The sequence below is a fragment of the Lutjanus erythropterus genome, chromosome 17 (genome assembly GCF_056507025.1).
Source record: "Lutjanus erythropterus isolate fLutEry1 chromosome 17, fLutEry1.hap2, whole genome shotgun sequence".
Lineage (NCBI taxonomy): Eukaryota > Metazoa > Chordata > Actinopteri > Lutjaniformes > Lutjanidae > Lutjanus > Lutjanus erythropterus.
This window is the reverse complement of record NC_139333.1, coordinates 25,839,747-25,853,070: the sequence shown is the minus strand read 5'-3', so window position 1 is coordinate 25,853,070 and position 13,324 is coordinate 25,839,747. Positions and strand designations below refer to the sequence as shown.

At 38.3% G+C, this 13,324-nt stretch overlaps 1 protein-coding gene across 1 annotated transcript in view; it reads left to right on the top strand.

Annotated features, from left to right (window-relative positions):
* LOC146312310 (ankyrin-3-like) overlaps positions 1–13,324 on the top strand; it is a 150,170-nt gene that overhangs the window by 48,462 nt on the left and 88,384 nt on the right. The window contains exons 4-7 of the mRNA XM_084740369.1: positions 1,033–1,131; positions 2,866–2,964; positions 7,818–8,003; positions 10,127–10,150. Of these exons, the coding sequence (XP_084596495.1) occupies positions 1,033–1,131; positions 2,866–2,964; positions 7,818–8,003; positions 10,127–10,150 (408 nt within the window). The remainder of the gene's footprint in view (positions 1–1,032; positions 1,132–2,865; positions 2,965–7,817; positions 8,004–10,126; positions 10,151–13,324) is intronic.

Below are 13,324 nucleotides of genomic sequence, written 5' to 3'. Positions count from 1 at the left end.
ATTGGACTTTCTGGAGACCAGGTACGCAGAAACACATCTCCAAATGAATGCTAATGTTGCTTCATGCCCGCTGGATGTGTAAATACAGCAGACAACTGTTTGCTGAAAAGTTTGCCAACTTGAGGTGATAATATGTCAGTCTTGTGTTTGCAGCTGCCAAAAAAATCAGTTACAAGTTTGAGTGCATATGAACACACTGACTTTAAGGGAGGCAGAGGTTGAAGTCCCAGTTTGTGCACCGCTGCTGGCAAATTCTCATTTTATTGTGTTTTTTTTTTTTTTTTTTTTTTGTTCTGGCAAGCAGTTATTCATTTTCATGCAGTCTTGAGGCAGGTTTAAGTTACATTTAAGGAGGAGAAGTGAAGCATGAGAGGAGAAGGGGATACATCAGTTCAGATTCAGGAATGAGGGGAGGTGTATTATATGTGGAGTTTAAACTGGGAGCAGGAATGACAACATGGCAACAGCTGCTGTTTAGCTGCTGTAGCTGACACTCATACAACAGGTGCATCCATTAGATTCAGTGTATGCGACACACCCTCATACCAAAGATACGTCACTTTTTCAACATCCCAGATTATCTGTTTTGTCTCACTATCCAAAAAGTACGCCTTTTTAAAAAGTCTTAAACCACCTTAATTGCAGAGGTGGGAAGTAACTAAGACTAACTTAACAAGACAAAACTGACATAAAAGCCATAACAAGATGAAAAAGATGAAAACTATGTTAAAGCTGCAAGAAGATGAAAAGCAACTTACAAGACGTAACGACATGAAAAAGTCGTAACGAGGAAAAACAAAGGATGTGACGACAGAATAGACATAAAAGACATAACAAGACAAAGAACATGTAATAGGATGAAAAACGTTAAGGATCTAATAAGGTGGAAAAATATGTAACAAGGTGTAAAACACGGAACAAGACAAATCACGTAAAAAAGACGAAAACAATGAAAATGACGCAACAAGAGGAAGAACAACTTAAATGATGTAAAATGATTTCTAACATTTTTTCCTTTTTTTCTCCAAACAGAAAGGAAACACAGCTCTGCACATAGCTTCACTCGCTGGGCAGACAGAGGTGGTGAAGGAGCTCGTCACCCACAATGCCAACGTCAACGCACAGTCTCAGGTAAAACACACACACACACACACACACACACATACACAGGTCTCCGATTGTGAAATTATTCTTGTTAGAGATCCATGTTTGAGTGTGTGCGTTCATGCAGATGAATGCATAGACAACTGTTACACACACAGGGTCCATCTGTGTGTGTGTGTGTGTGTGTGCGTGTGTGCTGTGTCAGCAGCTCTGCAGTGCTTCCTGGCCCACATTCAGTCGTCAGCACACACACACACACACACACACACACTCCTCTGGTTACCACAGCAACCTTGATAATGTCAACATCAAAGTCTTGGTTGGAGCTGAAGAGAGATGTAACTTTTGGTCCTTTGCTGACACTGAATGAATTTTTAGTTTATTTTTTTGTTGTTGGTTTTTTGTGATCATCTACACTTTTATTTTTATTCAATTTAAAGCATCACTCAGAATACAGTGGTTTTCAAACTGGAGTAGATCACTGGAGTGATACACACAAATTCAACAGTAGCTGGTAGATTTCTCACAGTTACATGTCCATGACAAAGAGACTGTCTGATGGATCCACTTGTTGAGTAAGAAAAATTGAACTTGAATAGACTTAAAATCAGCTATTTTGCTTCAAAAAAACATTTGATTTGCTGGTTGACCTTTTAGTTTATTTGTGTTGTCTAACTTTGCTGAGTCCTAACTAAACCTTTAAAACACAATAACACAAACAAACTAATCAACACCGATACTCCTGCTGCTTCTCAAAACTGAAAAAAAACAAACTATTCCTTTAACATTAGAGATGTCCACCTTAATAAAAATGACTCTGCAATGCAGTTTCAGACTGAGTTATGTAAAAGAAGTTTAATTTCCACTGTGTCCTTGGCTGCAGCTGCGTTTTGACTGTGGAGTTTAAATGTTTTACTGTGTGAGAAAAAAGGTTTTGGTGCATTGGCACCAAAATAAATACAAAGAGGAGGAGGAGGAGGAGGAGCTTTTTTGCATGCTGAAGTGATTTTTGGATCCTAGTGTTGCTATGGAGATGTGTTTCCTTGGCCTTGTTCTGATGTCGCAACACACACACACACACACGCAGAGTCCTCTTCAACTCGACAGATCAGCTTGTATCTGTGCTGTTATCAGGTGTGAGGTTTGTGCAGAGGTGACGGTATGTAACCGCCATGATAACATGTTCATGTGCAGCTGCAGGTCGGATAAAACCTGCACACAGATCGAATCTGCAGTCATGGCGCTTTATGTTATATCAATATATCATGATAGAGCAAATGTTCTTGACTAAATTACGTTTGGAAAAAAAAAACCTTGATGGGGACGTCTGATGCATTGACAAATCAAGATATTTGATCACATTAATGCAAAAATCCTGTAAATCCAATATTGCAATGAAGCAAAGCGGTCCTTCTTATTGATTTTCAGCACTGCCTGTAATGACCTAATGCATGCAGGGAAATCAGTGGCATAGATCATCATGTCGGCCAACCTTGAAGAACACATAACATTGTTCTTTTGAAAAGTGGGTCCCATATTTTCCTCAAAATATACTGATATATAACTCAGACAATGTGATTTAGTCATACCTATAGGGAAATTACAATTGGCACACTTACAAATAATTAATTATGAGTCATTTCTAGTGTAAACATATGACTTAAGAGGAGTCTGGTTTTCCGTCCAAATGCTCCTTTAAAGATGGAGATGATTATCACGACCACACGTCTGATTTGTTTTCTGTTTTCTTCTCTTTTCCAGAATGGCTTCACTCCGCTGTACATGGCGGCGCAGGAGAACCACATGGATGTGGTGCAGTTCTTATTGGACAACGGCTCCAGTCAGAGCATCGCCACTGAGGTGAATAAACAAGCACAAACAGACAATGTACACACACACACACACACATGCATAACGCCTGTTTGCACATGCACTCATGAGCCCGTAACGGCTTGTAATGGCTGCCCTTCATCCCCGCCGGTTTGTAATCACACTGCAGCATCATGACCAAAAAGATGCCTGCAACCACCAGCTCCTTTATATATGAAGCCATCGTTTACTATGATGTAAGAGGTCAAAAATAATTAAAGGTTAATTGTTTTTATAGATGAATCTGTTGACTAAGTGAAGGAGGTTGAAGCAGAATGATGATGTTTTAATTCAGAGTGACCTTGACTGCGTTCAGCCGCCCACAGCGGGAGGAACCGGTGACGTTGCAGAGGTGTGAGGCGTGAGCGAGCGTTACGCTGCAAGCATGTCAGTGCGATCCATCATCTGCTGTAGTACCGGCAGACGGCCAACTGCCGCTGAAGTGTGACAAACACGTCCTCATTTTGGCCAGATCCCTCCGACTGCAGCTCATTTATGAGGCCACTGCTCATCATATAAAGTTTTATCTGCTCTATCAAAACAGCTGGAAATATTAACTCCACCACCCAGGAAGCTCTAATTCCACTGAGAATTACAAGAAGTTTAAAACATCTTGCATATAGTCCCAGTACAGTATTAATCAAACTTTTTATACCATGTACAACCTCAGAAAATATTGAGCTCTACTGTTTTGTGCCGTATGGTGCTAGCAGGCGCTGAGGACGCTTCACCGGTGCTTCTGAAGTCGCCACTAGCACAGCTGCAAGAAATTTCCTCCTCCTGACCTTCGTAATCGACTACGATTGCAGCATTTTCAAAGCTATAATTTTTAGTGTCTTCATTCTACCTCCGTTTACCATTTTGTCGTACATCTTGCATTGTAAGATGTGTCTCTGGTGGATCATCCGTGAACTGCAGGCAGCAGCCGGCGTCTGAGTGCAAAATCCAACGTGGCTGCCTTCATGCAGTGACTTGCACATTTATGGCATGAAATCCTTGCTAATTTTGCAAAAGTTATTGTCAGAATAACATGCGTATTATTACAGATATTTTGATATGAATATTTAGTTTAGTGAAACAACCTACAATTACTTAATTTTGTACCTTATTTCATAAAATCATGTTAAAAATTTGTGTGCAAGTCCCTCGATCATTATTCAATTAAATTTTATAATGCAGTCTACATTATTCCAACTGCAATCACACAAAACTAATTTAAGACTGTAATGTCATCTTAATATAAATTTAGGGTGAAAAGTTTAGATGTTTATGTGCATTTTAATGTGCGTATTCAAGCTGCTCTCATTGTAATCACTTCTGTGTTGCAAACAGTTATGATTGAGTGAACACTTGCTCATAACTGTCATTTTAATCGATTTTCTACTAAAAAGAAAATTCCTGGACCATCATAATTGTATGTTATGTTGACCAATTCAGATTTATACTGATAATCTTGTTTTTGCCGACCACAAGGTGAAGAAGAAGAAGAGTGATTTATTGACACCAAGAAAATACAGAATGTCACCAGATTTATTTGATATTCCTTAATTTTTATTTGAAAAAGTCTCAATGTAAATGAATCTACATTCAAATGAATGTAACTGCACATGATTTAGATTTTGTTTAATTTTTTTAGGGACATGTTTTTTTTTTTGGGCTTTGTGGCTGGAAGAAGTGATGAAGCACCTGACGTTTTCTAAAGCTGCATCTGTCTCAGTTCATCAGTGTGGCGTACTTGTTTCTGTCCATAAAAATTCATCCATCTTCCTCCTCCTCCTCCTCAGTTCTCCTCCTTCTCTCCTTCCTTTCTTCTTTTGTGTCCCTCCTTCTCCTCCCCACCCTGTTTCCCCCTCCACATCTCGCCGTTCTCCTTCTTTTCCTCCTCCAGTCGAAGACGGAGTGAATTATTCATGCGGGGAAATATATATCCATGTTTGAAGCAACTCCAGGTGTTAAATAATTCATGTTTAACCGTTTCAGCGGAGCACGAGACAGAAAAGAGATCTGAAAATCCTTTGTTTTTGAAATCTTTTGTCTGCACTTGATCTTTTTTTATTGCATTTATTTATTTTGAGCAGTGAATTACATAAATATATATTGACCGTTAAAGTGTAAAAATATTCTGCAGTAGTATCCATATTTTCTTTAGGATTTGAAGACACTTTTCCAGATTTAGCTTTAATGAATTTTTGTCTCTTAATATTAAGGTGCCTTTATATTAAGCTGTAATAAGTGCTAGTTAATAGCTTTTAACTCCCTCATAAGATGCTTATCAACTTTATAACTTTATCATATTTTATTTATTTAAAAAACAACAAGATGAAAAATTACCTAAAAGACGCTTTAACTTTAAGCTAACTGCTGATTCAGCGCCTCACTCACTTCCAGCTCTCAGTAGCTGTTTTCATTTTGTGTCAACTCTTGTCCAAATGGCCTTTAAAATGGACGAGACCAGCTTGTTTGCTTTGTTACCGATGCAAAAAAAAAAAAAAAGCCAAACTAACAGCATGTCTTCTTTTAAATGTAGCCAGAAACTATTTATCAGTGTTGACTCAGAAGCTGCTTGTTGGCTAATATGATCCGTGGGCTTAAAAGGGATCCTAATGTTTTTAAGTTTTTATCTAATTTTGCTTCAGTCAGGCAAATTTATGCTGTGTCATTGCAAGCTTGTAGATAAAGATCAAAACCCTCTTTTAGGTTTTTTTTTGTTTGTTTGTTTGCTCTCTGTTGTCTCTTTAAGTATTTTTAGGACAATAAAGTATCTTTGTGTCTTTTTCTGAATCCATAATGGAGCAGATGAAGCAGGAGGGTAGTGCTCTGGGATGGCTTATGACTTCTGAAATCCTTGAAAAAAAAAAAAAAAAGTGTGTTTGTGTGCCCGTGGGTGTGGGCACGTCTTGCAGAGATGCTTGTGGATCTGATTATGAATGTGTATTAGCGTGTGTGTGTGTGTGTGTTTGGTTGTTTGTTTCTCGCCCGTGCAGTTTAGTGTGTGCGCGCTCTGCAGGATCTCTGTGGGGAGCTTCTGCTTTGATGTGTGGGTGCAGTGATGCTGAGTTGGTTTATTCCAGACAGTTGGCGTCTTGTGTAAACACACACACACAGACACACACGCAGATACGCACACACACCATCTCTGTGTTATTCTACTTACCCTTCTTTTTCTTTGATGATTCATGGATACTGATGCTAGTAGCCTCTGCTGTGTCTAGTTTATTATACTGCCTGTGTGAATGTGTGTGTGTGTGTGTGTGTGTGTGTGTGTGTGTGTGTGTGTGTGTGTGTGTGTGTGTGTGTGCAGAATGTGGTTAGTTTCTTCTTGTCTGCTTCTTGGTTTGTGCCAATCAGCAACTACATTTTCTTTCGATTTGTCCTCGAAAGACCCTGAACTCCCACTCAAGCACTTAGAGCATTAGATAAAATGCCTAAATTGCCAAATGAATGTCAGATTGTCCTTGCCTCTTTCAGATATGTACCCTTTTGTGTTAATCTGATGGCAATTTAACATGTCTGTCTGACTAAGCACCCTGCTCATTTTTCTGTAAAAGTGATTATGGCAATTTTACAGGAGAAATTTGTAATATATTTACTGTAATAAATCATATAATGGCCCTGATATGTCATCAGAGATTAAGGCAACAGGCAACAAGTTGAAACACCCACTTTGACAACAACATTTAAGCCGTTGTAGCCTGTAACGTGTTATTTTTTTGCCCATTTCATGTTAATAAGAGTTATAATTGATGCCGAATGTTCCCTGAGTGACTAAATGTCTCTTTATGAGTTGTAAGAAATCGTTAATAATCTTATAAAAAGGTGTAGATGTTTACTACGATTAAATTGAGCAAAATGTAAATGGAGTTTGGCAGGCAGTGAGACAGGCAGCCACTGAACTCCAGAGTGTTTTATTATTTTCAGAGCAGTGGGCTTTTGTTTTCAGGATATCAGGCTTAACTTTACATTGACAGTTGTGAACAGCTGATCAATTTATGGTTGAGGACTTGTCAACACTTGTTACTTTCAAATTATAATGTTAAGGTAGTCTTGCATTCCTGCAGTGTTCCTGCAGCCTGCAGAGCTACTTCGAGTCTGAGGAGGAGGGACACAACTTATTATTTGGTCTGCTGTCCTAATATTTGGATGTGCAATTACTACATATTGCTCCTTTAACTATTTGCCAGATAAATGTATCTTATTCTGCTTTTAAGATCACTGTAATAGCTCTGTTTTCTTCATTTGTCATTGACAAATAAAAAAAAAACAGTTTAATAAATCATGAAAAGCTGTGAAAGAGCTATTAAGTTGTTAATAAAATTTTCCTTGTGGTGCAGCTGGAATAAAAAAGGGTTGAAAAACTGTAAAACCACAGTGATAATCTGACCAACACTCTCTGTCAATATTTACAGTGTTCATTCATGCCAACTGTGCGGATGAATAAATTATCCATTTTTATTAAATAACAATTATTTTGTGTGCTGTCAGACTTTATAAAACAAACAGAACTCCCTCTCTAAATACTAACTACACAAAATACACATTATATACAAAGCAAATGGCAAAATAATAACACTATGTACAAGTTAAACTGTAAAAAGTGAAGTATTTTAATAACTTTAAAAGCAATCTGTGATCATAGACATATGCCGCGGATTTGACACTGGAAGCTTAATTGCTTCATGTCTGTAAAGTGGATGTACATCACACTATGTTGTGCAAGAGGAGGAAGAACCTGCCCTGTTCACCTCTAATGATTTGGTGCTGAAAGGCTTCTGAAAGGGAGGCTTTTCCGAAAAAGTAGAGCCACAACTTTAATGATCCTAAAGCTACTGAAATTTGTTTCACAGGACGGCTTCACTCCTCTGGCAGTGGCATTGCAGCAGGGCCATGACCAGGTGGTTTCCCTCCTGCTGGAAAACGACACCAAGGGGAAGGTCCGCCTGCCTGCGCTGCACATCGCCGCACGGAAAGACGACACCAAGGCCGCTGCGCTCCTCCTCCAGAACGACCACAACGCTGACGTGGAGTCCAAGGTACGGTCTCTAGTCGATAGGCAGGACTACAATTCCCATGCTGACCTACTGGCAGAGAGGAAGTGATTTTGTTTACTTTTGTTCTGTTTAAGATACTATCCTCCGTATTCCTTGCCCCATGATACTTTGCATTAAATACTGGCACAACTTACAGGTAATTTTTTGTCACTGAACCGGCATCTGCGAGTTAGCATTGTTGCTAGTGTCATTCCTTTTCTTAGAGGTTTTATGAAAATAAATAATCTTGGAATAAATGAGAAGTGTTAATGAACATGTCAAAGATCTTTAAAGGTATTGGTAGATAGATTCTGCTACAGCTGGACAGGGCCAGGCCAGCTGTTTCTACCTATTTCTAGTCTTTGTGCTAAACTAAGCTAGCGGGCTGCTGGTGGTAGTTTCAGGATTAACGTACAGACACGAGGCTGGCTTTGATCTTCTCATCTACCTGTCAGCAAGAAAGCAAAGCAAGAATATTTTCCAAATGTCAAAGTTTTTCTTTATATGGGTCAGTGTGATCACCCTGGGGATGAGGGCAAGCTGAACCTCAGATAGCGGTAACACAATCAGTTAGCTTAAATTTAGCATGCAAAAATCCAGATGAGAATTAAGAGGAGATGATAAAAATGTTTATAAACTTGTTTGAGTTAGCTTCAGTTATTAGCATACACATGAACAATATGCAGCGGAGGATGATTTGAACATGGGAGAAATTAGCCTTCAGGGTTAGAAAGTCAAGAAGCCCTTTCTGGTAGAAATCTTTCTGTCAGAAAGCCCACAAAACTTCCTGCCACAAAGGGTTTCTGGCAGAAAGGCTTGGGAGGGTCAGATGACATAGTGCGTAGTAGGAGAGGGTTTGGTGGATGAAGGGGTTACTTATTTTTTTCTGTTTTTTTTATTTCACCATCTTTTTTGTTGCTTGTTTAAATTTAGACACCAAAGGTCATGGTTTGGGTTAAAACAGACAGTTAACCACATGTTCAAAAGGCTTTCTGGAAAGATAACCTTCAGAAAGCCCTGAAGGCTAACTTTTTCCATGTGTCAAGTAATTTCAGTGCATGGGAGGGCCATAAGCCCTTTCTGGCAGAAATTCTACTATTTTAACCCCAAACTATAACTTTCCCCTAAACTTAATCAAGAAGGGTTTTCTGGCAGAAAGTTTTGAAGGCTAACTTTTCCCAACAGCGTCATTTCAGACTGTGTTTTGCCCTGAATAGTAGCACACTTTTGTTAGTTTAATATTTGAAGGCTTTTAACACGTAACACAAGGGTGTTTCCTGGCAAGTTGAGAAACCTAAAAAAATAAAGCAAACTAAAACATTTCATAAATGAGATATATTTCATATACATGAATCCTTAATTAATACATTTTTCACAAAAAAAGTGAATTAGAGTGTTGGTGGTTCTTTTTTGGGGTAGGACATATTTTTTTACATTCAGTATTCTCTTAAAAATATGCTAGAATTGAATCAAATATTAAATATCAGATGTGACAATAAAGGACAGTGTTCTTAAATAAACATGACCACTGAAGAAACCAAACCTACAGTCTCGTCTGTTAACCCAAAACCTCTCAGAAAAAGAAATGAACATGTAGCCTGCTGCTGTCTCTCGCAGACGCAGGTTCACTACATAAGGTTTGGTGACATTTTCTCTCATTGTGATTTTTTATGCCACTTTTTGTCCTTTTTAAGAAATCATTTGAGTCCTGAACTTATTTTCCGTGACACAAAAATGCAAATGTGTTTCACGCTGAATGCCACTCAGGGTAAGAACATTGTAGCCTTTGTCTTTGTTAGTTAAAAGCAATAATGCAGATAAATATTTACCAGGCAGTGTAGAACAAATAACAGATCAATAATAGGAAAGGGAGAGTTTTAGGCCATCATCCAGTTTTGTGTTTCTCTGTGTTTTAGTTCCTTTCATGATTTCCAGCCACATTTCTCATCTCCCCATCCTACAGCTTTGTGCAACCATGGTGTTGGTGTCGCTGTTGTAGTTGTTGTGGTGCACTAACCACCCCATTCTCTCCCTCCTCCTCCTCCTCCTCCTCCTCCTCCTCCTCCTCCTCCTCCTCCTCGTTTTTCTTACCCTACCGCTTCCCCGTTTTCCCTTTTCCCTTCTAGATGATGGTGAATAGAACAACAGAGGTACATCTCCTCTCTTCTTCTTCTTCTACTTCTTCTTTTTCTCTTCTCTTCTCTTCTCTTCTCTTCTCTTCTCTTCTCTTCTCTTCTCTTCTCTTCTCTTCTCTTCTCTCCTGTCATTGTTCACTCATGGTCACCATTTGCAAAGCCAAAGCCTTCTGTCTGCTAGCATGAGCGCTAAATGCTGGCATGAATGCTTTTGCTGCTGACAGCTCGCCTCACCTGTGTGCTTGTTTTTAAGCCTGCACCGCATTTCGACCTTTTTGCTTTGTGTGCATCCAGTGGCTTGCTGTGTTTGAGCACAGATATAAATAAATAACAGTAGAATTTCAGCTACCTTATGTAAACATAGAGCTTTTTTTCAGTAGATATTATAATGTACCGTAAATTTCCACATATTGGCCAGGGGGCTGTGTCCAGCAGGAACAAATTTATGTCCTGCTGCTAATACCTGCCAGGTAAGAAAACACTGATGGGGTTGAAATTACCTGGAGCATAATGTACATTTCCACAGCATTATATGCATCACTGAAGAGCGAGATTATTTCTGTTTAACCAAAACTCCACCAGACTCCATTTACAGAAACAGTAATTTTACCTTGCAAAACACAGGAGGAATTGCTCATCTACTGCCGCCTCAATCGATTAGTTTCTTTGTGTTATTGTGTGACTTTGGTGCATCCAAACTAATCATTTAATACACTGGCGTCACACAATAACACAAAAAACTAACCAACTGATGCAGCAGTAGACCTTTAGCCCCTGTGTTCTGCAAGGTAAAATTACTGATTTCCTCCATGGAGTTTGGTTGGTTTGGAGAGTGATATTTGGCTTATATAATGGCGGTTTCCCATTGGAAAAGGCTTTGCGATGGCAAAGTAGAGTAGTGAAACACAAAAAACACAGACTACTGTCAGCAATCACGATGGCGATCAAGCAATCGAGCTGGTCCAAAACATGTAAAAAAAAAAAAAAAAAGAAAAAAAAGCTGCATATGGGAAGAGCAGCTTAAAATCAATCAAGAAAGAAGTAAAAGTGAAAAAAATGGAATTCATTGGGAAATGAAAATGGCAGGAAGCAGCACTGTCGCCACAACGGCCTTACTTTGTTCCTGTAGTTATGGAATTAGTGCTGTGGAAATGTACATGGAGGAAGTTTTGAGTTTGTGTTGACAGGGAAGCAGGTGAAACAAGGAATAAAAGCCTGCCTCTAATATAAACCTGTTATAAAATAAAGGCCTGTTTGGCCACCATTTGAGAGTTTACGGTATGCACATAGTAGGTAATCCTATCCTGTGGAATAGCTGTTACAGCAAAAAAACACAAAATTCTCATGCATTCAAATTGAATGAAAAATTTAACAAGAAAACATTTTTTGGTGTTGTTTTTTTTTTCTAATTTTAAAAGGAGTTTAACATATAATGTACGCAGTGATCATTTAGTGATTTATTAAAAAATATTCTGTGTATGTTATTACTCCTGATGCATTTTCCTGCTGTTCACTGATGGATCTTCACCCTGCTAGATCTCAACTGTTACTTTCTGGTCAAGCTACAAGGTGTATAACCTGGACATAGTTTTAAAATGTTTTAAAATGTTATTTGATCCTCTTAGCTTAATATTTTGATAGCTACTCTTTATTTGTATTCTTGTTGAGAGTTTGATGAAAAGATTGATGCCCCCCTAATCTCTATATGGTAAATATGAAACTGCAGCTTGTTAGCTTAGCTTAGCACAAAGGCTAGCCTTGCCAGGTTCTATCCAAAGCTAATATGAGCAACCTACCAGTACCTTTAAAGCTCACTAATTAACAGATTTGTTGCACAAATGAAGACTAATTTAATCTAACATAAATTCTAATCAGAGTCAAACTCGGTTTAAAATGAGTAAATTCAGATTTAAAATTAAGCAGAGAGTTTACTGATGTAAACCAATATCAAGATACTTGTTCACCTAAATTTAAAAGTAAAACTGACTACTGTTGCAAAATAAGCTGTTCTGTATTCCTTAACAAAACATTAGCATACATTGTTTGCTAGTTCACTAAAAAGTTAACAGAGGTTACATTGTTTGCTAGGTAGCCTAAAAAGTTAACAAAACATTACACTGTTTAGTAGCAAGCTGAAAGGTTAACAACACATGTCATTGTTTGCTACATAGCTAAAACTCAACAATACATGTTTACTAGCTAGCTAAAATGTTAACAAAATATTACACTGTTTGCTAGCTAGCTCGCTCAAACATAAATAACATGTATTTGCTAGCTAGCTGAAACATTAGAAAGCATTACACTGTTTGCTAGCTAGCTTTGTTTGTTTTGCAAATTAATGGTCAAATTAAGATAAAAAAAAAACAAACAGACAATCTGCCCATAACTGTCTTCAAGGAACTTGATTATTTTGGTCAGTCCATCTCAAAAAAGTTAAAGCTAAACCTTTTAAAAGTGAAAGTTTAATACTGGATCACTAAAACATAATTTAAAGTTAAGCCAGGTTTAAAAATTAATCCTTGCTGGTGCAACCCAGCCTACATCTCATTTGTTTAATCGGTGCAAAGATCTAGGTGTAAAAACAAAACCCCTTCGTCTCCACTGCTTGCTGGCAGCCTCACAGTGAGGGTGAGGGTCCTAGAAATCCCAAACTAGCTGTTTCCAGACTGTATGCTAAGCTAAGCTAGCCGGCTGCTGGCTGTAGTTTCATATTTTCTGTACAGACATGAGAGTGTATCAGTCTTTTCATCTGTTCCTCTGCAATAGAACAAATAAGCATATCTATCAATTTTGAATTTGCCAAAATTTAAACAATGCTTTTCATATATCAGCAGAAGGAATAACATTTTGTTACAGCTGAATTGTAATAATAATATTTTTTTGTGGTTTGTCCAGAAAATGACCGGCATGTATTGCTCCTGAGTCTAACCCTCACCCTCTAGTTTTGTCCTCATTTACTGTAAATGGTTCAGTATGTCTGCGTTTCTTTCATGCATTGTTGTTATCAAGCAACATCAAATTGACCATTAGGCTTCCGTACAGTCAGCCAACATGTGATAAAAAACAGCCAGCGTGACAGGCTGGTACAAGCTGTGGCAGGTTGCAGAACAAAAACTCACCGCAGAACATCGAAGTTTGCATCTTGTAGTCTTTGGCTGTTACAGAATATATGTGATAAGTACAGGTTTA